Genomic DNA, 26,431 nt, shown 5'->3' with positions numbered 1-26,431 from the left:
CACCTCCCATCCCCCACCCCCAGATCTGCCCTGCCCTGCTGGGGACAGACTCCTGTATTTCAAACTGGGCGCCAGTTCTGACACCGCAGGACCAGACCAGCCCAGGACAAGCAAGGCCAACTGGAAAAGCGTTCTTTCCTCGCTCGCTGCCTGGGAAGGGGGACCTCCACCTCCCCTGGCCCCCTCTCCACCCCCCCTTTTAACCCTCCCCCACCTCTCGCTGCTCCCCACCCCACCCCCATGTAGAGTCTGGGATCCAGATCAATGTGAAATTTTCCTTGTTCCTCGGGAGATCGTCTCCCTCCCCCTCCCCCCCCCAACCAGGATACAGACTCTGTCTCCGCGTCTATGTTTACAATTCCTGTACTCCTATGCAACATACTTGAATGGGCCAAGGTGCCTTCCTATTTAATTAAAATCATGATAATGTTCCGTCTTGGCCTGGCTGCTCTTGCTTGCGGGTGGGGGGCTGTCGGGCATCCTTGGGGGACCCAGCCAAAGAGGGATCCTCCAGGAAAAGCTCCCCCTTCCCCCCCCATACCACCCCCCAAAAGCTGAAGTTTGGAGCCACGTGGCCAACCCAGGGTTCGATCCCATAGGGTTCCCCAGAGCACCTCCAGAAGTAATTCCTGAGTGCAGAGCCAGGAGTCAGCCCTGTGCATTGCCGGGTGTGACCCAAAAAGAAAAAAATAGATAAATAAAGCTCGGAGTCATGTCCCCCACCCCGTCTGTGAACAGGGAGGAGCAACAGCACAGAGGGTTCGATCCCTGGCACCCCGCAGCGTCTCCTGAGCACTGTGGGTGGGGCCCCTCCCTCAAAAACAGACAAAACCTAGGGGGCTGGAGCAATAGCACAGCGGGGAGGGCGTTTGCCTTGCATGTGGCCCAACCCGGGTTCGATTCCCAGCATCCCATAGGGTCCCCTGAGCACCGCCAGGAGTGATTCCTGAGTGCAGAGCCAGGAGGAACCCCTGAGCATCACTGGGTGTGAACAAAAAAAAGAAAAAAAAAAACACAAAACCTAGGCCTACCTCAGTGTGGGGTGGGGTGGAGAGGAGACTGGCTTAGCCCTCACTGGAGCATCAAGCCAGATCCCCTGAGGGTTCTGGGGTAACACAATAGAGCTCTGCCCCCAAACTGCCTGTCCCCCACCACCCCACCCCTTCCCCAGACCCCGCCTTCCCTGTCTGATCTCACTCAGGCCTGCTGAGATCAGGGACTGCAACCTTCCTGTCCCCTGGCACTCAGGGCCCCGTGACCAAGGAAAATCAAGACCAGGGGGACGGGAACAGTCCAGAGCTTTATTCCTGGCTGTGCCCACTGGCCGGGAGCCCCCTCGCCCCCACGCCACCCCCAGCTCAAGGCCGCCCTTGGCTTCCATGCAGGGCCCTGACTTAGGCCACTGGCAGAGGGCCCAAGATTTGGAAGAGCCCGCAGGAGGCTGACTGGGGTGTAAACACAGGACCCACCGGGTGTGGGGGTACCCGAGTGGGGGGCTTGCCTGGAGGGAGAGGGGCCCAGGACCACACGCCCTCTCCAATTCTGTGCAGGCTCCATTCTTTCCGCTCAACACTCACTGGGGTAGCGGCCCCTGTGGGCAGGAGGGGAAAGGCAGGACCTTCCAACCACTCCGCACGCCCCCCCCCCCCCACCTCCCCAAGGCCAGGTCCCTCCAGGGGCTGCCCTGCTCAAGGCGTTAGGGGAAACCCCTTCCGCTGGGTGCTCGTGCCCAGCCCCCAACTCCAAACCCCCACCCTCTCCCAAGGTGACCATTGTTTGGTTTAACTCCACGAGGGAGAGGGCAGGCCAGCTGCTTGCTTCCTCTTGCACGTTCTGAGATGGGGAAACCCTCAAGGTCAACCCCGAGGCCTTGGACTGGACCTTGGGGGCAGGGCTGGGGGTCTGCAAAGCAGGGGCTCCCACTTCTGGATGGGGGGAGGGGGAGACAAGTTCCTGAGACATCCCTGGCATTCACAGTAAGGACATGAATCACTCAGCCTGTCTTCCTAGATAGAGGAAGCACCAAAGCGAGGGGACGCGGAATGAGTGTCGCGCTGTCCGTCCATCCGGGGCCACTCCAGGCCTCAGGAGCCTGGCGCCAAGACAGCACCAGCTGGTGGGGGGATGGGAGGAGGGGGTCCTCCAGGAAGCCCTCAGACCACTCTACATTCAACGGGTCAGATTTTGCCTTCTGCCGGGCGACCAGGTGGCACCATAAGACACACAGAAGAGGAAGGAGACCTCGTCGGCGTCCACAGACAGTTGGGCATTGGGTCACTGAGGCTGTGTTTCCAGAAATTTCCACTGCCACTGCTCACTGAGCAGGGGTGGGGGAGGGGCATTTTTTTTTCCTCCCGGAAACAGGGCTGAGGTATCTGTTAACATCTCCAGAGAAGATGCCCGCCACTGGGGTGCGGGAGGGGATTTGAGATTGAGAAGTCCAGCAACGTCCTGGATCACTTCCTGTGTCCTTTTCTCCCTCCCCTATCCCCGTGTCCCCCGTGCCAATCCTAAGAATGGATTGTAAGCTCCTGGAGCTTCCCCTGTGATGAGGCAATGCTGGCCAGCTCGATATTGTCCACCAGCACGTTCTTGTCCTCCAGCCGCGGGGCGGTGGGCTCCGTCAGGGCCCCGACGGCGGCAACAGCAGTGGCAGAGGCGTCAGCTGGGGACGCTGGGGCGGGCGCTTTGTGCATATGGGGCAGCTGGGCACGGCCCACGTCCAGGTCCCGGAAGGCGTGGAGCATGAACACCCCCAGGATGATGGTGACGAAGCCGGCCAGCGTGCCCACCACGTCCACAGCGGACATGCTGTGCCACTCCTTAAAGAGGACCATGGAGGAGGTGACCACCACGGAGGTGAAGATGACGTAGTAGATGGGGAAGACCAGTGAGGTGTTGAACACGTCCAGCGCCCGGTTGAGAAAGTTCACCTGCGTGCTGAGTGACAGCGCCAGGATGAGGGACAGTACGTAGGGCAGCGGGTGGCGCACCACAGGCAGCCCCTGGAAGAAGTTCTTGATGGTGATGCCCAGGCCCTTGACGGCCGTCACCGAGAAGGCGCCGATGACCGAGCAGATGACAATGTACACCAGGATGTTCCTCTGCCCGTAGCGGGGGGCCACCACGAAGATGAGGATTAGGCAGAAGACCACCAGAAGCACGGAGAACACGATGTAACCTGGGGAGAGGATGGTGGGGGAGACAAGGGGAGAAACTGAGTCCGGAGTCACACACCTTTCATGCCCTCTGGGCTCCTTACAGCCTGCTCCTAGCTTGGGGTCAGGAGGCTGAGGGATAGTCCGGTGGGGAGGACGCTTGTCCATCCTTGCCACCCTACAGGGTCCCCCGAGTCCCCGCCGGGAGTGATCCCTGAGGACAGAGCCAAGAGGAAGCCCTGCGCACTCCTGAGTGTGGCCCCCAAAACCATAGGAGTCATACCTGGGGGTCCTCAGGGGAAGACAGGGATACCCCCAGGCGGTTCCCAGGGTTGAACTCAAGCACCAGTACAGGCTCTGTCGGGGGGCTTTTCCACTTCCGTCACCCCAGCCCCTGAGGCATGTTAATAATAAACCTCCCTGGTACGAGGCCGGAGGGAAACTGGGACCATTGGTGGTGGGAAAAGTATACTAATGAAGGGACAGGTGTTGGAACATTATAGGATTGAAATCCAATCATGAACAACTTTGTAAACGTGTATTTCACTGTGATTCGATTTAAAAAAATTCTTTAACTTAAAATAATAAAGAGGGTAGGGCGTTTGCCTTGCATGCAATGGACCTGGGTTCAATTCCCAGCATCCCATGGGGTTCTCCCGAGCACCGCCAGGAGTAATTCCTGGGTGCAGATCCAGGAGTAACCCCTGAGCATCATCTGGTGTGACCCAAAAAGCAAAAAAATTAATAATGATAATAATAATGAACCTCCCGGGACTGGAGCCATGGTACAACCTGGGACCTTACATGGGCCAGACCCTGGTTCGATCCCAGGCATCCCCTGAGCACCACCAGGAGTGATCCCTGAGTGCAGAGTTAGGGGTAACCCCTGAACACCACCAGGAGTGATCCCTGAATGCAGAGTTAGGGGTAACCCCTGAGCATCTCTGGGTATAGCCCTAAAATCAAACCAAAACAAAAAATAGTAATAAAATAATGAACACTTCCTCCTCACCCAAGACCTACAATCCCCCCTCCACGAGCATCTGCCAGAAATGAATGTCACATGCTCAGGCCTAGTTTGACCATCACAGAGCCCTGGGGGGGCGGGGGCAAAACGAAGGGTTTGCGTGCTCCCCACCGCAAAAAAATGGGGAGCACAGGGCTGGCCCTGGCTACACCCTGTTTGCTTCTAGGCCTCTGCATCTCTCTCTAACGAGCCCACTCCCCGCCCCAGGGGTTCTATAAGATCAAATGAGAAAATGTGGAGGTGGGCGGCAGAGTGGGATGTCTCGTAATCCCCTTCCCCCAAGGGGGCAGAGGAAGGTCAAGCACTTGGCCAGGGAGGCAGCTCACCAGGCCATCCTACCCACCAAGCGTGGCCCCCAAACAAATAAAGATGAGAGTGAGCTAGCATGCGGGGGAGGGGGGGACTGGCGGCCACCCCGGGCGCCCCACCTGTGTCCTTCATCTTAGACGCCATCTGGACCACGGTGGTGATCTTCTCCTCGGAGGGCGCGTGGATGACCATCACGGTGCTGCCGGCCACGCAGATGACACAGCCCAGCTTCCCCAGGAGGTTCAGACACTCGCCCAGGAAGTAGGAGGAGAGGATGGCACTGCGCCAGGCGGCGGGCAGGGGACAAAGGGTCGGGGTGAGCCTCCCTGTTCTCTCTCCAGCGCCGAGACCCTCCCCCGATGCAGAGACGCAGCGAGCGTACTTGGGCTGCACAGAAGGGCCCCAGAGCGGGCACTCGGTGTCCCCACACCCATTGGGAACCCACTCTTGGCACTGCTTCTCCACTCCCTCACCCCCAGAAGTGCCATTAGGGTTGGGGGGGTCACACCTGGAGAGGTTCAGGACTCCCGAGAGGTGAGAGAAAGAATAGGGCTGGTAAGGTGTCCACCCCCCATCCGGCCAACCCGGGTTCAATTCCCAGCACTCTGCAGGGTGTTCTGCGCCTCTGCGCTCCGACAGGAGTAAGCCCCGAACACTGCGGGGAGTGCCCCCCCCAAAAAAACAAAAAGAACTCCCTGGAGGGCTCAGGGGTGCCCACCCAGGACCCGCAGGGACTGGGAGACTGGCCCCTGGGCCTCAGGGATCAATGACACAGAGGCCACTTGGTGTGTGCTGCCACTTGGGTCCTGGCTGTGCCATCCTCAGAGGCGTCACGGGGCCCGTGGGGTCGCCCGAGGTGGAGCAGGGCTGCAGGACCCCCCGTGGGAGGAGCCCACCTTCCGCCCAAATTAACCTGCAACGATGTAGCTAAGGCCGCAGGTAAGGGCGGTCAGTCCCCCAAGGCGGGGTAGGGCAGGACGGGGGGACAGTTTGGCGGTGGCGCTGGGCACAGGCATAAAGGGGTGCAGAAAGCACAGTCAATGGAGCCGCTTCGAGCTGACCCGGCCGGCTGCGCCAGTGCGCAGGCGCCAGCATGGGGGAGGGGCATGACAGTGACGTCACAGGGCGCTGCTCCCTTGACGTCAGCGTGATGACGTCACGTGCCGCCGTCCAGGTGATGAGATCAGCGTGGCGCCAGCTGCCTTCAGCTGTACTTCCTGGATCCCAAGCAGGGAGGGCAGCTCCCCCCCAGGACATTCTCAGTCCCCCACTGCCCAGCAGAAGGAAGGGGGACACTCTCCCGTGGACGTGGCCAGCGCTCAGGAGCCACCAACTTCCCGGCCTCCACCCAGGGCGCGGGGCAGGGAGGTGACACTCACCTGATGAGGACACTCAGCGCGCCCAGCGGCGTGATGACCGTGGCCGGCGCAAACGCGTACGCGCCGAAGTTGGCGACTTCCCCGGCGGCCACTAAGGAAGGAAGGGGAAGGAGGCCGTGAGAACCAGGCAACTCCTCCGTGGCCAGCCCGCCGGGGACCCAGCGGCATGGCCAGGCGTGTGCTCCAGGTCAGCCCCGGACCGGACCGCCTAGCCCTGTCTCCGAGACCCGGACTCCTCCTGGGACCTCCAAAGTAAGCGCACCCTGCAGGGCTGGGTCTGGGGTGGGGGACAAAGGTTCTCACGGGGGGGCACCTTCCCCAGAGCTGCCTAGAGCACTGAGTGCCTCCAGCCCCCAAGGGGTCCGTCCTCCCCACTCGCCTTTCCGGGGTGCTCCCCACCCCGTGCAGCTTGTACCCCCCTGGGAAGCAACCGGTGCCTGGACCCGGATCCCCGCCCGTGAGGCTCACGCCCTGGAATCTGGCCTGAAGAGTCAGAATGGGGAAAGGTGGGGGTGTGGGAAGGGGGACCAGGGGTCTCTGAGACGTCGGAGACTCCTGCGGGTCTGGACACCCCTTGGCTGCTGGGGGAGGCGTCTGGGGGGTCTCTCTGCGGCCTGATGCTCGCCGTGCTGTGGATTGGGGGTTGACCGGCCGCAGTGACCTGCCCCAGTGTCGGGAACGTGGGTCCCGCATCCAGGAGTCGCACGGGGGGACCTCTGGCCAGGCAAAGGGTGAGTGCTGGTACCCCAGGGCCTGTCCCCCAGACTGTGGGTGGTCTCTGAGCATCGCGGTACAATGCAAACCCCGCCCCCCCCGCCTGAAGACCTCCTGTGCCCACCCCTGAGTCCCAGCGCCTGGGGTGGGCAAGGAGAGCACTTACTGGTGAGGAAGCCGGCCCACCACATGGTGTCCTTCAGGTAGCCGTAGCCGCCGTCCACTGTGGGCAGGATGGACACAGTCAAGGCTGGCCATGTCAGCCCAGCCCCATCTCTGAGATTCAGAGGACCCTGGTCCTGGCAAGTCTCTAGGGCACTGCCCACCTGCAGGGGGCGCCCCATCCTTCCCGCAGGACTCTGGGGTCCTGTCTGTCCCCGCCCATCTCCCCCCATCCTTGCTGTCTTCTGTCTTCCTCTTCCTCTTTCTCCTCTTCCTCCTCCTCCTCCTCTTCCTCCTCCTCCTCTTCCTTCTTTTCCTCTTCCTCCTCCTCCTCTTCCTTCTCCTCCTCCTCCTCCTCCTCCTCTTCCTCCTCCTCCTCTTCCTCTTCCTTCTCCTCCTCCTTTCCTCCTCCTCCTCTTCCTCCTCCTCTTCCTCCTCCTCTCCCTCCTCCTCCTCTTCCTCCTCCTCCTCTTCTTCCTCCTCCTCCTCCTCTTCCTCTTCCTCCTCTTCTTCCTCCTCCTCCTCCTCTTCTTCTTCCTCCTTCTCTTCCTCCTCCTCCTCTTCATCTCACTGTTCTTTGTTTTTTTGCTTTTTTGGGTCACACCCAGCGATGCACAGGGGTTACTCCTGACTCTGCACTCAGGAATCACTCCTGGCGGTGCTCAGGGGACCGTATGGGATGCTGGGAATCGAACCTGGGTCGGCCGCATGCAAGGCAAACGCCCTACCTGCTGTGCCAGCCCCTCATCTCACTGTTCTGATGCCAAGCCGCCACCAAGACCCATCTCCCCCAAAGCCGGGCATCTCCCTAAAGATGGGCACATCTTCCCCTGCAAGCCTGAAGTCTCCAAGGTCCAGAACATGTGCTGCTCTGGGCCAGCCATGATTGGTCGCAGCCCCAGAAACACCGTCCCACGGAACCAGAACCGTGTCCCTTACCTCCCCCGAGCTGCCTATTCTTGTCCATCAGCCCGGAAGGGGGTTCAGCGAGCGAGCAGGGTCCGCATTGTCTCCCCTCGTCCTGCCGCCATTCTGCCCTCAAGCCAGCAGCCGACACTCATGTCTGCCCTCCAGAACTGCCGCCCCCAGTGGTCATTGCGTCCCCTCCTGGTCTGCAGCCTCTCCGCGACCCCTCCCCAAATTGGCCTTGGCGCTCCCCCCACCCCCACCCCAGCCCACTCTCCCAATGACTGGCTCTTAGCAGGGATCACCCCGCCTCAAACCTCCTGGTCACTCCAGCTCTCCCTCTCAACCCGGCCCTGCCTCCCACTGACCCCTGACCCCCCTTCCCCCATCCCTGTGCTCTTTCCCGCCAGAGCATCCTGACTTTCGCTTACGCCTTGCTCCCTACCTCCTCAAGGCCTCAGTCCCAGCTCCCCACCTCCTCAACCCCTTCCAGCACCCTCAGTCCCCCACCACCACCCCTGCCCCTCACCCATCCCCTCAAGAGGGATCCCCAAGTGCAGAGCCAGAAGTAACTCCTGAGTGTTACTGAGTGCTATGTCTCTCATACAGAGATGCCCCGTGAACACCCCCCCCCCCGTCCCATCTGCACACCCACTGACGCCCCCAGCAGAAACCCCCTGGGGGACCCTGCATGGCAGCCCCAGGGCCTTTGCACAAGAGCTGTGCCTGGCTCTCAGTCCCCAAGGGAGCTGGGACAGGCTTTGGGGACCGCCCTGCAGAGTCTCACCCCTCCCACCACAGCAAGCGGGTTTCATGGGAAGGCGCAGTGGGTGCAGAGGGGCTCGTACCTGGCCCCCAGGAGCCTACCTGCCCGCGTGGCGCCAGTGGCCACCAGCCGCTGCAGCCCCTTCTTCTTGAGGATGACGCTGCTGCCGATGAGGAAGCTGGAGAGGAGGGCGAGGCCCAGCCCCACGTAGAAGCTGTAGCTCTTCCAGAAGCGTTCCTGCCAGCGGGGGGCCGTGGCGTTAACGGGCGGCTCAGGGTCGAGGTGGCGGACCACCTGGCACAGGACTTGCTGGGATGAACAGTAGAGGCTGAGCAGGGAACCTGGAGGACAAGGACATGGTCATGGCCACGGCCACAGTCACAGCCATGGTCACAGCCACGGTCACAGCCATGGTCATGGCCATAGTCACAGCCATGCCACTGTCACAACCAAGGTCATGACCATGCCACAGTCACGACCAAGGCCGTGGCCATGCCACGGTTACAGCCATGGTCATGGCCACAGCCACAGCCATGACACAGTCACAACCAAGGCCATGCCATGCCACAGTCATGGCCACGGTCATGGTCATGACCATGCCACAATCATAACCAATATCATGGCCATGCCACAGTCATGGCCATGATCACAGCCACAGTCACAGCCACAGCCATGGTCACAGCCATGCCACAGTCACAACAAAGGCCATGGCCATGTCACAGTCATGACCATGGTCATGGTCACAGCCACAGCCACCACCATGGCCACAGTCACGGCCATGCCACAGTCGCAGCCAAGGTCATGGCCGCAGCCACCGTGCACTTTCCCAAGGCAGCTCTGAGCCACTCTTCAGCTGCTACAGGGCTCCCGCCACACCCCTGCCAGAGACAGCGTCCTGTTCTGGGGCTGGGGCATCTGGTGGAACAAGTCAGGCCAGGCTAACCTTGACCACCTGAGCAGACGCATGAAGACCCGAGCCGGGAGAACCTTTTATGAGCCAGCCCAACCTCGTGTCTGCTGGGGAAACTGAGGCCCTGGGGAAACTGATGCAAAGGACATGCCTTACACACACACATACACACACACACACACGCACACACACACACACACACACACGGAGTGGACAATCCCTGCATCCTTGCAATGCCAAGTGGCCGGCAAACATATGCATCAAGGCCAAGACTTTGCAGCCAGCTCCATCTGTCTGTCCCCAGACCGTCCGGACCGCTCTCTCCTGTTCCTCCAGCTCAGAAGGGGGGCGAGGCGGGGAGTTCCCTGCTCTCAGGAAATGAGCCAGACCTGGATGGAGGGTGTGGCCAGGGAAGAGACTCTGGGAGCCAGGCCAGCCTCCTCCCAGGCCTGCCTGGCCCCCCTGCAGAAGGGGGACCCAGTCACTTCCGCACCCTCCAAAGAACTGTCTCCCCCAAGAGATAAAAGCAAAGTGGAGAGTGGGGGATCAAAGGCTGTCCAGTTCCCGGAGGTCGCACAGCTGGGACAGGGTTGGCCGGGGCCGGCTTCCATGGGATCTGCTCAGACGGGTACCACGTTCCTGCCCCAGGGGAAGGTGAGGCAGAAACGGGCAAGCAAAGACAGGGAAAACCTCCGAGAGGAGGGGAGCCCAGCCAGAGTGAACCCCAGGATGAGTGGAGAACAGAGCTGTGTGGAAAGAGGGAGAGGGCGCAGGGCTGAGACCCTAAGAGCCCGTTTGAAGCCACTTCAGGGGGGTGGGGGCTTAGGGGACTGCCCAGGGCTGGCTTCATACCCCGGCATGGGTGCAGGACCCAGCTTTTGGGAAGTTCTATGGGAGCCCCTGGTTTGCGACAGGACACCTCCGGTGTGCCCTGCAAGGCCAGGATCTTTATTTATTTATTGGTTTGGGAGTCACACCTGGCTGTGCTGAGGGCTTACTCTCAAAGAGGTGCTCAGGGAATCCTATGGGATGCCGGAATGGAACCCGGGTCAGCAGCATACAAGGCAAGCGCCCTACCCCCTGTACTATGGCTCCGAACTTTCCAGACACTCCCCAGACTTGACCTTCTTGTCCCCGGGGTCAGTGTCCAGGGCGACCCCAACCTCTGTGAATTCGCTCCCATCACTGCTACATCCCCCACCCCTCGTCCGTTTTCTCACACCCTCCCCAGCTCCCAAGATTGGGGGAGGCCTCCAGATTCCCCCTTCCCGAAAGCCCCCCCCATCCTCCACTCTCTGTCAGACCCTCCCGCCTCTCCAGCCGGGGTCCCCTCGTGCCCATCCCAGGCCCGCCCGTCGCTGACTCGCACTCACCATTCTCGCAGCTGGCGTTGGGCGCCCGCAGCTCCATGGGGTCCCTCCGGGGCGCGCAGGGGCGTGCGCGCGCGCAGCAGCGCACGGGGCGGGTGGATGTCGCCCGGGCAGCTTGCTGCAGGTGGCCAGCAGCCGCCGCCGCTGTCGTCGGGGTCGGGGCCCCGGGTGAGGAGAAGGACGCGCCCCAGAGGGGGAGGGTCCCCGGGGAGGAGTCACGGGCGTCTTGGGCAACTCCGGGGGCCCGCGGACCCGGCGCCCGCGCTGCCCTCAGAGGGGCGCACGCCCTCCCGGGGCGCGGAGACTCTGGGCTCTGCCTGCTCCGAGTCACCACCCGCGCCCGGGGCACGGGGAGGAGCTCCCGGCGCCGCCCCCGCGACACCCGCTCGCGCCCTGATGCGCCCCGGGAGGGCGGGGAGGGGGACCGTCTGGCCCGGGCGGGCGGGCGGGGTGCGTGCGCATCATCCGTGGGACTTTAGGGAAGGGGGTACCTAAGCCTGTCGCCGCCTCCCCTAAGTTTGTATGAGGCTAAAAAGTCAACTTTCCAGTGCCCTAAACTTGCCCCAGAACCTCGTTATGAAAGGGATGGAGGTCACCTGCCTTCGTGCCCGGCCCCCACCTCACCTGTCCTCAGCCCACCTCCACCACGCTGTTCTCCAGGGATACACGCTCTCAGGGAGCAGCCCCCTGACTCCTGGGGGACTTGGCAAGGTCCCAGCTCTCCCTCCCTCCCCCGGGGGAACACCCAAGTATGACAGTGCTTCCTGCTGGCTGTCAGCAGGTGTGTGCGTTTATGCGGGTGCAAGGACACACTGTGTTGTGTGCATTCCGCGTGTGTGTGCACTCACTGTGTTATGTTTGAGCACAGGTCTGTATGCGTGTGCCTGCATTGTATGTGTGAGTGCATGTGTGCGTTGTGTATGAGCACATGTCTGCATGCATGTGTGTGCAGTGCGTGTCTGTGTGTGTGCACGTGCATTGTTTGTGTAGGTGCGAGTGCATGTCTGAGTGCACGTGGGTGCTTTGTGTATGTGTGAGCACATGGCTACGTGCCTGTTTGTGTATTGTATGATGTGTATGTGGTGTGAATGCATGTCTGCGTGCACGTGTGCACTGTCGGCGTGTTGCGTGCATGCATCTCTTGGTGTGCTGTGCGTCCCTGTGTATATGTGTGTGCACGTGCCCTGTGTGCGTGCATGGGCAGTCGTGCCGTGTGTCCCTGTGTGTGCCTATGTGCGTGTTTGTGCACAGACTGTGTGTGCATGCACGCGTAGTTATATGTGAATATGTGTGTGTGTGTGTGTGTGTGTGTGTGTGTGTGTGTATGTGGCTGCACGAGCATGGGGTCCCTGGCAGGAGGTGGGAAGGGAAGCCTTACTTGGGGGTGTGGCAGCCGCCTGGAGGTGAGGACCTTAGAGACGCACATGTTGCTGGGAACAACCTCAGTGGGAGGTTTGGTGTGAGAGTCTGGCATGTTTGAGTAAATGTGTCTGCCGCTGGCATGGACCTAGCCCACTCGGGCTCCAGTGCGGGCCCGCGGCCCCCTGAACCCTCACCCTTGTTCCCTCCTGGATAAGAGCCCCATGTTTGCTTCTTGCCTGGCCCTTTGAAGTGTCCAGAGCAGATGCTTGGGTCAGGCTGAGCCCAGATTGGAGAGTGTCCCCTGGGGTGCTTTCATGCAGTTGTCTGCCTGTGTTTGGGATTTGGAAGGCAATTACATTTCAGGGTACAGCCTCCCCTTCCCCTGACTTCGTGTTCCCTGGTGTCTGGAGAAAGGCCTCCCAGGGATTGCTCCACGGCTTGGAAGTCAGCCTCACATGGCCGGGGGAGAAGGCAGCTGGGATAGAGAAGGGACCACCAAGTAAAGGATGCTTGAAGGGCCCTCTCGGGATGGGAGATGCGTGCTGAAAGTAGACTGTGGACCAAACATGATGGCCACGTAATACCTGTATTACAAACCACAACACCCAAAAGGAGAGAGAGAGAGAGAGAGAGAGAGAGAGAGAGAGAGAGAGAGAGAGAGAGAAAGAGAGAAAGAAAGAGGGAGAGAGAGAGAGAGAGAGAGAGAGCTAAAGGGAATGCGCCTTCCACAGAGGCGGGGGCGGGGAGGGTGGAGATGGGGGGAGGGATACTGGGATCCCTGGTGGTGGAGAATGGGCACTGGTGGAGGGATGAGTACTTGATCACTGTATGACTGAAACCTAAGCGCAAAAGTTTGTAAGTCTGTAACTGTACCTCATGGTGATTTATTAAAAAATAAATAAATAAATAAATAAATAAGAAAAAAAAAGACCTCCAAAGGGGATGAGAGGCAGGGGGCTGAGGGGAACAGGGATCCACCGCAGGCCCCTAATCTGGCCCCCCATTCATTCTGGGGGGGCGGTGCTGCGTTTGGCGGTGGCCAGACACAAAAGGCCCGTTGAGGGTCGGCTCCTCCTTCGCTGACAAAAGCCTTTTCTCCTAGCACAATAGGCCTGTCAGGCAGGTAGCCGGGCCCAGCAGCGACTCCCCAGAGAAGAACGGGGCTCACTGTGGGCTGGGGGGCTGGGCCGGCCGGGCAGCTGGACACAGACCGGCTCTGTCCTTGGCTCCGGGCCGCTCCCGTCAGCCTCTTCTTTGGAAAACAAATTTACCCCCGGAGTCCTGAAGCTCTGACTGCGCTAAGCTCAGGTGCGCCCAGTTGGTCGGTTGGTCAATGACAATAAAACCATCCCCAAGGCACCCCGAGAACCCAGGACCGGTGGGCACCCACGTGTGCCTTTCTTAGCAAGCAATGCTCCCCGTGGACCAGAGCAGTTTCTGGGACTCATTCACGATGTCAGGCACCCCCCCCCACCCCCCGCAACAGGCTCTGTGCCCCAGAAACCAATAGCGCCCACACCTCCCCCTTTCTTTGTGCCAAGCCCAAATATCCTGGACAGCCGCCCAAATCGCCCCAGGGTTGAAGATCAGCCAGATCTCAAAGGGCCCCGGAAGAAAAAGGCAAACCAAAGCTGGAGCGATCGATCGCTGATAGCAGACAGTACAAGCAGGGAGGGCAGCTAGCCAGGGCTTCCTCCCCGGCAGCCTCTAGGGGAGTCTTGCCAGGTTGTAATTCCTGAACACAGAGCCAAGAGTAACCCCCGAGCATCGCCAGGTGTGAACCCTCCCTCTTGGAAAAAAAAAAAAAGGAAAACAAGAGAAACCAAGAACCTTTTTTTTTTCCTTTCTTTTTGGGTCACACCTGCGATGCAAAGGGGTTACTCCTGGCTCTGCGCTGAGGAATTACTCCTGGCGGTGCTCAGGGGACCATATGGGATGCTAGGAATCAAATCCAGGTTGGCTGCGTGCAAGGCAAACACCCTACCTGCTGTGCTATCGCTCCAGCCCCCTAAAAAACCATTTTTTTTAATGACTACGATCTGAGATGTTGCTATCAGCTAAACAAGCTGGGTGCAGGAAACTGAGGCAGCCAAACCGAATTTCCTCTCTTCTCTCTCCCCCCCCACCCCCCGCCACCCCCAGCTCGTTAGAGGGGCTGTGGGAGCATTCACGGCCAGGGTTAAACAGCACATGTGCAGCCCGTTTGGGGTGGGCACACTTCGTGATGAGAGGAGGTTGGTGCGGGGCGCTGGGGTCTCGGGGTGGCATGGCCAGCTCCCTCCTGGGAGGCTGCAGCGTGGAGGTGAGTCACGGCAGTGCCACGCATCGCGGGGCTGGCCGTGTGTGTTATCACCCGCTCACGCACCTTTTTTTGGTTTGTGTAACAAGCCTGGGGAGCAGGTTCATTATCATCTGCATCTCCTGACCAGGAAGTGCCAAAATTCCGATGCTGCCCAGATGCTCGCTCAGAGTCCAGGGCCCAGGGGCCCCGGCTGGACCTGGGGTGGGGGGTGGGGTCACTCACCTCCTGGAGGCCCACCCAGCCGGCACCCAGGGCAAGCAGACAGGGCTGCCCCTGGGCTGGTCCTCCAGGCAGGGTCAAAGCACGGAGTAGCTGCCGCCTCCGGGCTGACCCGGAATCCTGGGAATCCAGCCGCCGACAGAGTGGACACTGGTGGCACCCAGACTTGGCTGGGCCATGCGCACCAGACCAGCCATGGATCTGCCTCCTTCAATAACCATTAGTAACGTTATTATTATTTTTTTTTTTTTGCTTTTTGGGTCACACCCGGCAATGCACAGGGGTTCCTCCTGGCTCTGGACTCAGGAATTAGTCCTGGCGGTGCTCAGGGGACCCTATGGGATGCTGGGAATCGAACCCAGGTCAGCTGCATGCAAGGCAAACGCCCTACCCACTGTGCTATTGCTCCAGCCCCAGTAACATTATTATTATTTTTTTCATTCTGGTGTTTGTTTTATTTTTGCCCTTTGGAGTCACACCTGGCAATGCTCAGGGGTCACTCCTGGCCCTGTGCTCAAGAATGACTCCTGGTGGTGCTCAGGGGACCCTATCGGATGCTAGGAATCAAACCCAGGGTTGGCCATGTGCAGGACCAGTGTCCTCCCCTCTGTACTATGTATGCTCTGGCCCTAAATTCTGATGTTCGAAGGACATTGAATCACTGTGAATCACAAAGTTATTCATGATTGACTTTCAGTCTTACAACGTTCCAGCGCCCATCGCATCAGTGTCCCCCATTCCCCTCCCGACACAGCCCTGCTAGCCTTCTTTATGCCAGGCACTTTTTCCCTTTTATTTTTTCATTTTTTATTTTATGTTATGTTATTTATTTATTTATTTTTGCTTTTTGGATCACGGTTACTCCTGACTCTGCACTCAGCAAGTACTCTTGGCGATGCTCAGGGGACCCTATGGGATGCTGGGAATCAAACCCGGGTCGGCCGTGTGCCAGGCAAACGCCCTCTCCGATATGCAATTGCTCCAGCCCTGCTTTTTCCCTTTTAGGCCCTGGGATCTACAAAGCTGTTCCTGAAAGGGCACCCGCACGTCACTGACACTCCCGTCAGCCCCTAGTTCTCCAGAGTGACCAGTTCCCATTGCCATGGTCATAATGTCCCTTCCCCATCCTAACCCTTCTCCCCCCACCGTGGCAGGCTGCCCACCAAGGGCCAGTTCTCCTGCCCTTCCTTTCTACTGCCCAGTGACCAGGGGCTGGGAGACTGACCCCAGGGCTGGGAGAGGGTCAGCAGTCAGGGACACTGAGCGCTGCATGAATTGGAACCACCTGGCATCCTCTCCAAGCATTACCGAGTATGACCCTGGAGTCCCCCCCACCCCAGCAATGCCAGTGTAGAACTGGGGGGCCCTGCTGGTCCCCAGTACCTCAGACCCAAAAAGCTCCCACATTCTTGGGTTCTATTGAGCCACCCAGGTAGGCTTGAGGAACTCTGGGAATGGCCCCTGAGCACTGTTTGGGGAGCAACATGCTCTATATGTGCCCCCAGCCCGCTCTGCATGCCAGCCACTTAGGGAATTTCCTGTTTGTCCCACTTTACTCATGAGGAAGTGATACGATCCAGTCCGGTTGCTGGACCCCAAAGGGTCAGTAATGGTCATTGGGGTTCCCTGGCCGGGGTCCCTGGGGCAGACCTCAGCACACAGGCAGCTCTCCCTACTGGTGAGAGCTGGAGGAACACTCCTCACCCACCCCCCACTGCCAGGCCTGCAGGTGGGGAAACTGAGGCCCGGAGAGACAGGGAGTCCGTGCTCAGAGTGCCCCTGCCCACTGGTGGCCCCATCATGAAATTGGCAGTCACTGAGCTCTTGATCCACCCGTATTGCTGAGTTCTGTTTGACACCCCCCTACCCCCCACCCCTTACCCCTATCCTGTGTGTGGCTCAGGGCTCAGGGGTCATGCCCTGGTCAGTCCTCAGAGGGCCTTGCAGAGGGAGGGGTGGGGAGGGGGAGGATCCTCTTGCAAGCTAGAGTAAGAGTCGGGCATGTTTTATATATTTATTTATTTAACTGAATCGCTTTGAGATACACAGTTACAAAGTTGTCAGTGATCGGGTTTCAGTCATACAATGTTCCAACATCTATCCCTCCACCAGTGTAATTTCCCACCACCAATGTCCCCAGTTACTCTCGCTCAGTCTGTCTCTATGGTAGAAACATCTCTCTCTATCCCTCTCTCTCCCCTCTTTCTTCTCTCTCTTTTTCCCTCTCTCTCCTCTCTCTTCCTCTCTCTCCTCTCTCTCTATCTCTTGTCTCTCATCTCCCCCCCTCTCTCTTTCCCCTCTCTCTCCCTCTCTCTTTTGTCTCTCCTCTCTTTCTCTCTCTCTCCCCCCTCCTCTTCCCCCACTCCTTTGGGCATTATGTTTGCAATACAGATGCTGAAAGATGCTCATGTCTATCCCTTTCCCTCCTTTCAGCACTCAGTTCTTGTCCAGAGTGATCATTTCCCACTATCATTGTCACTCTGGTCCCTTCTCTGCCCTCACTGTCCTCCCCCAGCGCCCCCCCCCCCCCCATTCATGCCAGGCTTCCTACGATGGACCAGTCTGGCTCACTTCCTGGGAGGGAGCACCTGAATTAGAGGGGCCGCGTGGACCCCCGTTTCTGTAGTTCCGGACTCACCTGCAGACCGTAGAGTCCCCCCCCACCCGCCTGTCCCCGAGATGCAGACCCGGGGCCCGGCTGACCCGCTGTAGCCTGCCTGGGCTGCTCACTCATTTCTGCCTACGTCGTCATCACACCGGAAATTCTGGTTCTCCGGCCAGCCGGGCATGGGTGAGGGAACCAGAGGAATCCAGAGCGTGGGTTAAGGTTCTTCACGGCTTGTCCGGTGGGGCAGGGGGAACCGGCCCTTGCTCCATCTTCCCCCTCCCCCCACCCAACGCAAGACAGGTGGGATGGGTTTGGTGATGATCAGAGAATTGGGGGTGGGGGCATGGGAGTAGGGGGCTGGAGGGAAGATGGGGCAGGGGTGGGGTGAGCATGGGAAGTGATCAAAGCATGGGCTAGGGTGGGAAACTGGAATGGGGTGAGGGGATGGGTTGGGGGAGGGGGGAGGGGATCTGGGCATGGGGTAGGGTGGGGGATGGGCACGGGGTGGGGGTGGGGCAGGGGATGGGCGCAGGGTGAGCGTGGAAATGATTAGGGCAGCGGCTGGAGCAATAGTAGGTAAGGCGCTTGCCTTGCAGGTGGCCCACTCAGGTTTGATCCCTGAGACCCCATAGGGTCCCCTGAGCAGCAGGAGCGATTCCTATGTGCAGAGCAGGAGGAAGCCCTGAGCACCGCCAGGTGTGACCCGGGAAAAGAAGGAGGAGAGGGGCTGGAGCGATAGCATAGCGGGGAGCGTGTTTGCCTTGGACGTGGCCAATCCAGGTTCGATTCCCAGCATTCCATAGGGTCCTGTGAGGACCACCAGGAGTAGTTCCTGAGTGCATGAGCCAGGAGTAACCCCTGGACATCGCCGGTGCATACCCAGAAAGAAAAAAAAAAGGAGAGGAGGAGGAAGAGGAGGAGATGATCAGGGCATGGGTGGGATGGGGCAGGGGGAGGGATGGGCATGGGGTGGGCATGAGGGCGAGGATGGAGGGGGAGGGGCAAGACTGGAGATAATCAGAGGATGGGGTGGGTAAGGGATGGGCATGGGGGAAAGGGTTGGGGGTGGGACTTCAGCAGGCTGCTCGCCTCTCATTGGCTGCACCCCAAAGCTCTGGGCCAATCGCCGTGGAGGCTTTGTAGTGTCCGTGAAGACGCACTGGTGACTGGCCCCAGCTCTGCTGCGCTTGGTTTTGTGAGCAGGTCTGTGCACTCGTGTCCAGCCCTGCGCTTCTAAAAGGGGAGGGGTGCGGCAGGCGTGGCTTTGGGTGGGTGGGTGGGGTTAGCCCTGCGTGGACACCAGGCCCTGGGCCTCACCCCCCACCCCCGGCGTGGACTGGGAAGGCCGTTTCTTCCCCACTGCTGTCTGAGCCTGGGTCTTTGGTCTGACGTGGGGCGCCAGAGCAGGGGTGAGGAGGGAGGAGCAGTAGCGGAAGCGAGTTCCGGAGCTCTCCCCAGTCCCCACGGAACCTCCCGCCAGATCACAAGGCATTTCATGTTGAAGAAAACGGGCTGCAGAGATAGGACAGGGCTGGGGCGCTGGCCTTGCACGCAGTGCGACCCCATAGCGACCCCCGAACCCCACCACCCCACCAGAAACAATCTCTGAGCACAGAGCCGGGAGTCAGCCCCTGAGCACCCCGAGTGTGACCCAAAAAAAAAGAAGAACAAAGAAAGAAAAAGAAAAGCCTCACAGTGGGTCTCTTTGAGTCTCCTTTGAGCAGCGGCAGACAGAAATCTGGGTTCCATTGTGACCCGGGAAGGTGGAGTTGTGGGGGTTGCCTATTTTTAGCCCTGCTCACAGCTCACAGCATTTTTTCCCAGGGAAACCCGCCTCGTTCCCCATTCCCCGGAAGCCGGCCAGAGCTGTGTCTGGGAAAGACGGGGAGAGGCGGGAATCAGGATCCCGGGAAGTGGAAGCAGATGTGGGGAGGGGGCGGGGCACGGTGGGGCAGGGCTCCCGCACTCCTCCTCCCCGCCCCCTCCCGACTTTATTCTCTCTAGGGGACCCCCAGAGAACCACATACACAAGTGCACGGTCCAAATTGGGTCTTTTTTGTCTTTCTAATTTTTATTAGTGAAACACCATGAGGTACAGTTGTAGACTTACAAATTTTTGTGCTTGGGTTTCAGTTATACAATGATAGAACACCCATCCCTCCACCAGTGCCCATTCTCCACCACCACTGATCCCAGGATCTCTCCCACCCCCCATCTCCTGCATCCCACCCTGCCTCTGTGGCAGAGCATTCCAAATTGGGTCTTGAGCCCAGCGAGTCAGATGTGAATTGATTCCCCTGGGGTGGGGGGTGTTGGCAGTTCCAACTGGGGAAGATGTCTTGGAGCCTGATTCTGTCTGTGGGGTCAGTGATGCTTGGGTGGACACACACACACACACACACACACACACACACGCACACGATTTTTCATTTATCTTGCTGTTGTTTTTTGGGGGGACCACACTGGCCGTCAGTCCACAGGATCATTCCTGGCAGTGCTCAGGGACCCTATGGGATGCCGAGGATGGAACCCAGGCTGACCGCATCCCAAGCAAGCACCTGCCCCGCTGTGCTATCGGGCCGGTCCCTCTGGCTGTTGTCTTGCCACTGTTACTGTGTTTGATGTTCGCACGATCAGTTCTGCCTCCCCTGCTGTATGGACCAAGTGCTGTTGTCTGTCCTTGAGGTGGACAAGATGTTCAGAGGCCACATTGAAAACAACCTCCCCTTAGCTTGCGTGTGTGTATTGCATGGTGCGTGTGTGTATGAGTGTGCGCACGTTCTCTATATGTGTGTGCATGTATGAATGTATATGCATGTTGTACTCATGTGTATGTGCATGTCTGTGTGTTGTGTATGTGTGTGCGTATACACAGGTGTATGTGTGCACACGTGTAGGTATACATGTATGTGCATGTATGTGTATGTGTGCTTGTGTGTGCATGTGTATACATGTGCATGTGTACATGTATGTGCGTGTATGTGTGCACATGTATGTATGTGTGCATGTATGCATACTTGTACATGTGTACATGTGTGTGCATGTATGTGTGCATGTGTATATGTGTGCATGTGCATTCGTGTGTGCATGGACGCACACACGTGCGTGTGTACACGTGTGTGCATGTATGTGTCACATGTATGTGTGCACATGCATGTGCGTGCATGCGTGTGTGTGCATATGTGTGTGCATGCATGCATACATGTGCGTGTGTGTGAATGCAGACATTTGTGATTTGCTTTCTATGACTGGTGTTTGTTTACTTTGCTGGTGCTTGGGGCACCATATGGTGCCCAGACTTGAACCCTGGGCTTTTGCGTGTAAAACCTGTGGTCAACCCTTTGACCACACCCCCTCCCCCACATCCCGGCCCTAAAATTGAGATTTATTTTCATATAAATCACACTTTCCCAGCTATGTTGAACCAAGCAACTTTATCCTTGAGTCACCGGCACTCAGCTATGAATCTGAAAAAATTTCATTCTGATAAGGGAGTGGTCAGGAAGACTTCTGCTTGTCTTTGTTTGGGGGGGGGTTCACACCCCGTGATGCTGTGGGCGACTCCCAGCTTGGTTCTCAGGTACCACTCCCAGGGGTGCTGTGGTGGGGAAGGTGTCCCTAGGGATCGAAGCAGGGGCGTTTGAATGGGAACCCTGTTCTTAGCCCATTGAGCTTTTGCACCCATCCCAGGAAGACCTTTTTTGTTTGTTGTTTTTTAATTTGGTTTTGGGGCAACATGTCAACATACTCAGTGATTACTCTTCTGTGCTCAGGATCACTCCTGGTGTTGCTCAGGGTGCCATATGGGATGCCAGGGACTGAACCCAAGTCGGCTGCATGCAAGGCAAGTGCCCTACCTGCTGTGCTATCTTGCCACCTCCCTCCCCCCAGATTTTTAAAGCATTCCTTGTCCTGAGAAACAAACCATGTATTCTATGTGCTACCCCCAAACACTACTAAATATTTCCATTTCCCCACATCAGTTGCATTTTACACATCCGCCCGCCTTGGCGGCAAGGATGTTTGGGTTGTATCCAGATGTGCTCAGGACTGACTCCTGGCTCTGTGCTCAGGGGCTCAGGGCCACTCAGAGTGGTGCTCAGGGGCCCATATGTGGTATCAGGGATCAGACTGGGAGGTCAGCCAAACACAGGGCAGGCACCCTGCCCTCTCCAAACTCACTCTTTGGGGCTCTTCTATAACGGGGAGTGGGGGGAGTCATGCCTTAAATCAGTATGTAACTTAGGGGTTCTCACAGCCTCTGAGTCGGCCCCCCCTTTTCACTTTTTGGGTCACACCTGGCAATGCACAGGAATTACTCCTGGCTCTGCACCCAGGAATTACTCCTGGCGGTGCTCAGGGGACCCTATGGGATGCTGGGAATTGAACCCAGGTCTGCCGCGTGCAAGGCAAATGCCTCACCCACTGGACTATCACTCCCGCCCTCTCTATCTCCTTAGCAGATACCTTGTTCAGCAGAGTTTTTGTTTTTGTTTTCCCTTTGGGCCACATTCGGCGATGCTCCAGGCTCACTGCTGGCTCTGCACTCAGGGATCGAGCCTGGCAGTGCTTGGGGAACCCTATGAGATGCCGGGGATTGAACCCAAGTTGCTCATGTGCAAGGCTACTGCCCTCCCCACTGTGCTGTCACTCGGACCCCATGACCCCCACTTCCTTGGCATCGCAACAGGACCAAAGACAGAGAGAAGACCCGAGGCCACTGGTTTGGAATTTGTTTTAATGGAGATGGGAGTTTAGCAACTCAACACAGCCTCCCCCACCCCCGGAACGAAGCGACGCAAAATAACCTCTTCAGCTGTGGGGCCCGGATGGAACATCATGATTGGATCACAAGCTTACGTCGAAGTCACCAGAAATGTGAACCCCTTGTACAAAAAACCCCCAACAACTCTGAATACAAATAGGACCACTTCGGAAACAGGAAGTTATTTTTGAAACTTTTTTAAATCTAAGAATTTTGTTTTGTTTTGTTTTTCCTGGTTTTAACACGCATGCACACACACACACACACACACACACTCCCATACGTGCATTCACACGCATCAACAGGGGTAGGGCAGTGGTTGGTCCTGTTTGGGGTTCACAGGTAAATGCTGCGAGAGAATTGAGGGGGTGAAGCCCCCTGCCCAATGCACTGCTGAGGGAGATGCTTCGATTGAGTCTCTGGAAGATGAAGGGCCGCTCCCCAAGGCATCAAATTAGGGTGACAAGGCAGAGGGGGGTGGAAGGGAAATCAGATGGGATCCGTTTCCACGAAGCAAGACCCAGGTTGGGGAGTGAACCCTCAGACTTGGTCCTCGAGGGGACGCTGAAGATGGGGGCTTAGCACTCTGTGTGGAAACTGAGGCCCATTCTGGCCTATCCTTGGACCACACGGTCCACACCCCCCACTCCTGGCCTTGGTGACGTCACAACAGGAAGTGGTGCGGGAGTGGCCCGCCCCCACCCTGGCCCACATTCCTAACACATTTTTTGGGAGGCTCAGAGGGAGCTCAAAGCCCAGGGCTGGCGGTGTGGCCACCTACGCAGCAGGGGGCTGCCCGGCACACAAAATGAGTCAGCTGCTTTGTGGAAAGGTGGATGGCTTCCCTGAGCCGCGGGGCAACTGGCACCGCCCCCTCCAGATTCCTCCAGCCCCACCCCCTCCCCGGGGGCAAGTATGTCACAAACCACTTTTGGGGATATGGCTTTGCTCTTGGCACACCAGACTCCAGCCATCTGAGGCATCCTTCCTTGCACCTATCATCCATCCACTCGTTCATCCATCCTTCTTTCTACCTATCCACCATCTATCCAGCCCCCCACACTGACCCACTTACCATCCATCCTTCCACTATCCACTACCCTCATTTATCCATCCACCCACCCACCTACCCATCCACCCTCCATCCACCCATCCACCCACTGATCCATTTTATCCATCCATCCACCATCCATCCACCCACCGACCCATTCATCCGTCCATCCACCATCCATCACCAACTGACCCATTTACCTGTTTATCCATTCATCCATCCATTCATCCATCCACCCACCCATCCATCCACTGACCCATTCATCCATCCATCCACCATCCATCACCCACTGACCCATTTATCCATTCATCTATCCATTCATCCATCCATCCACCCATCATTTACACTTACCCATCCGTCTAACCTACACCCACCCACCCATCCATCCACCAGTCCACCCTTCCACCCATCTGCCATCCACCCACCCACCCACCCATCAGAGTGGAGTTCGTGATGGTCCTGCTACCCCTCTTAAGCACCTAGGGTGAAGCGCCAATGTGCCCTGGCTCCCTCAAGATCCCCCACTAGGGTCTCAGCCGCCCTGGAAGAATAGGGGCTCCGCAGCGAGACAGCTGCTTCCCAAAGGGTCTCCTTCTTGCCCTGGTGTCCCCACTCTGCCTGAGAGATTCTATAAGAAATGTTGGTTCTGGAAGTGGAAGCAAGTGCGCCCCCAACCTCGGGATTTGACAGAGACAACGCCCCAAGAATCTTCTCTCTGCTTCTACGACAAAAAAAAGTCCTGATTCACTAAAACAGGACTTCCTTGTTTTGGGGGGGTTAAAAAGGTGGCCTTATGCCCGCCAGCGTTCGCTGTCAAGTGCTCCGCTATTTATACCCTCACCCACCTGGCCCCGATGGAATTCTCTTATGTCTGCTGGGTTCTGTGCCGGTTCTGTTTCCTCTGCCCTGAGGCACCCACACAGAAGTGGGCCTCGTCTTGGCATCCCAGCATCACTCCTGGATGTGTGAGGATGTGGGAGCCCCCAGCGGGTTTCCCTGACGTGGTTCTGTTCTGGACCAGGCAGCTGGAAGATTCCATCCTGATTGACTCCACCCCTGGAGGAGGGGGAGGGAGGGCATTTCTGAGCTCTCTAGGGGGGCCCTGAGATGGGGGTTGGGATGGGGGTGGGGGAGTGGGGGATGGGGAAGTGGGGCGTGGGTCCTGAAGCTCAGCATCTCTAACTCCGCCTTCCGTGGTGATGGGCACCCCAGGAACTGTGTTCTTTAGGGGCGGGGGTGTGGAGAGGGTGGGAAGCCAGTGGACGGAGGCGTATCCATCTGGGGGCTCCAGCTTCTCTCTGCCTCTGAGACTTCAGCCCTGGAAGACCCCCCCCAAGGCACCTGCCAGATTGAGGGAGAAGGTCGGGGCTGGGGGGGGTGGGAGGAAGGGAACAGAATGCTGGGGAGGGGACTCAGCATGGACGAGGAGGGGGGAAGGAGCCCAAGAAAAGCACACACGGCCCCATGTCATCGCTCGTTCTCTTATTTCTGTTTTTTTTCCTTTTTTTGCTTTTTGGGTCACACCTGGCCATGCTCAGGGGTTCCTCCTGGCTCTGCACTCAGGAGTTACTCCTGGCAGTGCTCGGGGGACCCTCTGGGATGCCGGGGATCGAACCCGGGTCAGCCACGTGCAAGGCAAACGCCCTCCCCGCTGTGCTATTGCTCTGGCCCGCTCATTCTCTTGTTTCTCACTGACACTATGGACACACCGGGAGATGGTGTGTGGGGAGGGAGGGGCACAGGCCGTCCCGGGCCTGGGGGCAGTGGACACGTCATGCCCGGGAGCTTCCGGTGCGTCTCCAGCCCCCCCTTTCCCCACCCCACCCCCCTCGCCAGGTGCGCTGGACCCCGGTGCAGGCTGCCCACAGCCCTCCAGTCTCTTCCTTGTCCTCCCTCCATGTCCAGTGGGGGTGGTGGGGGCGTCCACGGGGCGTCACTGGGATGGGGTGGGCGGGGGTCCGGCTAGCAGGTGGTGGCCAGGGACTGGTGGATGGGCGGCTGGAAGCAGCGCACGTGCTCCACGGTGGAGCTGTCCGTCTCCACCGACTTCATGTACTTGTTCAGGATGGCGAAGACCTCGTTGTTCAGGATCTGGTACTTGCGGATGCGATCGGCCATCTTCTTCAGGGGCTGTGGAGGGGCCGCGACAGAGGTGGGGGGTGGGTTAGGGGCGTGGTCAGAGCAAGGCTTGTGCAGGAGTGGGGTGGGGGCTTTGGGGAAACTCGTGGGAAGTCAGTTCCCGTTTCCCAGAGATGGATGGTTGAATGTTGTAAAAAATTTTTTTTTCTTTTTGAGTCACACCCGGAAATGCACAGGGGTTCCTCCTGGCTCTGCACTCAGGAATTACCCCTGGCGGTGCTCAGGGGACCCTATGGGATGCTGGGAATCGAACCCAGGTCGGCCGCGTGCCAGGCAAACGCCCTACCCATTCTGCTATCGCTTCAGCCCTGTAAAATATTTTTTGTTGGGGCTGAAGTGATATCACAGCAGGGAGGGCGTTTGCCTGGCATATGGCTGACCCAGGATCGATTCCCAGCATCCCACAGGGGCTCTCATGCACCACCAGGAGTTATCCCTGAGTGGAAGCCCTGAGCATCTCTGCGTGTGACCCAAAAAATAAAAAAAAAAATTGTGCATCTCAAAAGCTGCAACAGCCTACTGGTGGGATGGTCCAGTGGGTAGGGCACTTCTCTCACCCATGACCCATGGCATTCCTGGGGACCACCGAGCACCACCAGGAGTAATAACCCCTGACCATCGCTGGATGTAATCCCCAAACTAAGTAAAAATAAACCAACTCCAAAACTACAGTAATTCAACCGGCATGGTGCTGGTGTGAAGACATTTAAGAATGAATCTGTGAGCCTGGAAAGAACTCTCCCAGATCTAAGGACGTTTGTTTGTTTTGGGTCACGCCGCCGGGACAATGCTCAGGGGTTCCTCCTGGCTCTGCACTCAGGAATCACTCCTGGCGGTGCTCAGGGGACCCTATGGGATGCCGGAGATTGAACCCGGGTTGGCCGCATGCAAGGCAAACACCCTCCCTGCTGTGCTATCACTCTGGCCCCTGAGAGGATTTTTATCAAGTGAGAACATTCCTCCTCCTCCTCCCTTATTCTCTTCTTCCTCCTTCTTCCCCCTGCCTCCTCCTCCTCCTCCTTTTCCATGTCTTCTCTCTTCTCCTCCCCTCCACTTCCTCCTCCCTCCTCCCCCTCCGCTTCCACCTCCCTCCTTCTCCCCCTCCTCTTCCTCCTCCCTCCTCCCCCTCCTCTTCCTCCTCCCTCCTTCTCCCCCTCCTCTTCCTCCTCCTCCCTCCTCCCCTTCCTCTTCCTCCTCCTCCCTCCTCCCCCTCCTCTTCCTCCTCCCTCCTTCTCCCCCTCCTCTTCCTCCTCCTCATCTCTGCAGCTCCAGGCTCAGCCCAGT

General features: G+C 58.4%; 3 protein-coding genes across 4 annotated transcripts in view; 1 reads left to right on the top strand and 2 right to left on the bottom strand.

Annotated features, from left to right (window-relative positions):
* Window positions 1-2,510: 2,510 nt before the first annotated feature.
* Window positions 2,511-10,825, bottom strand: NIPAL4 (NIPA like domain containing 4). The gene is made up of 6 exons (XM_056113097.1): window positions 10,705-10,825; window positions 8,523-8,762; window positions 6,754-6,810; window positions 5,874-5,964; window positions 4,614-4,774; window positions 2,511-3,181 (listed from the first exon to the last, which is right to left on the bottom strand). Exons 1-6 carry the CDS (start codon window positions 10,739-10,741, stop codon window positions 2,511-2,513), a joined length of 1,257 nt encoding a protein of 418 aa, XP_055969072.1. The 5' UTR covers window positions 10,742-10,825.
* A 317-nt stretch (window positions 10,826-11,142) lies between these two features.
* Window positions 11,143-26,431, top strand: part of FNDC9 (fibronectin type III domain containing 9) — a 40,452-nt gene continuing 25,163 nt past the window's right edge. The window contains 1 exon segment of the mRNA XM_056113236.1: window positions 11,143-11,151. The gene's annotated coding sequence lies outside the window, so the exon portion shown is untranslated.
* The window catches only part of CYFIP2 (cytoplasmic FMR1 interacting protein 2), a 62,803-nt gene continuing 61,239 nt past the window's right edge, over window positions 24,868-26,431 (bottom strand). For both annotated transcript variants that reach the window (XM_056112892.1, XM_056112893.1), the window contains one exon: window positions 24,868-25,138. In XM_056112892.1, coding sequence (XP_055968867.1) covers window positions 24,971-25,138 — 168 coding nt within the window. In that variant the 3' untranslated portion in view covers window positions 24,868-24,970. The remainder of the gene's footprint in view (window positions 25,139-26,431) is intronic.

Source organism: Sorex fumeus, unplaced genomic scaffold (genome assembly GCF_029834395.1).
Source record: "Sorex fumeus unplaced genomic scaffold, SorFum_2.1 ptg000019l, whole genome shotgun sequence".
Taxonomy (NCBI): Eukaryota; Metazoa; Chordata; class Mammalia; order Eulipotyphla; family Soricidae; genus Sorex; species Sorex fumeus.
Note: the sequence above shows the minus strand (reverse complement) of the source record. Positions and strands in the feature narration are given on the sequence as shown.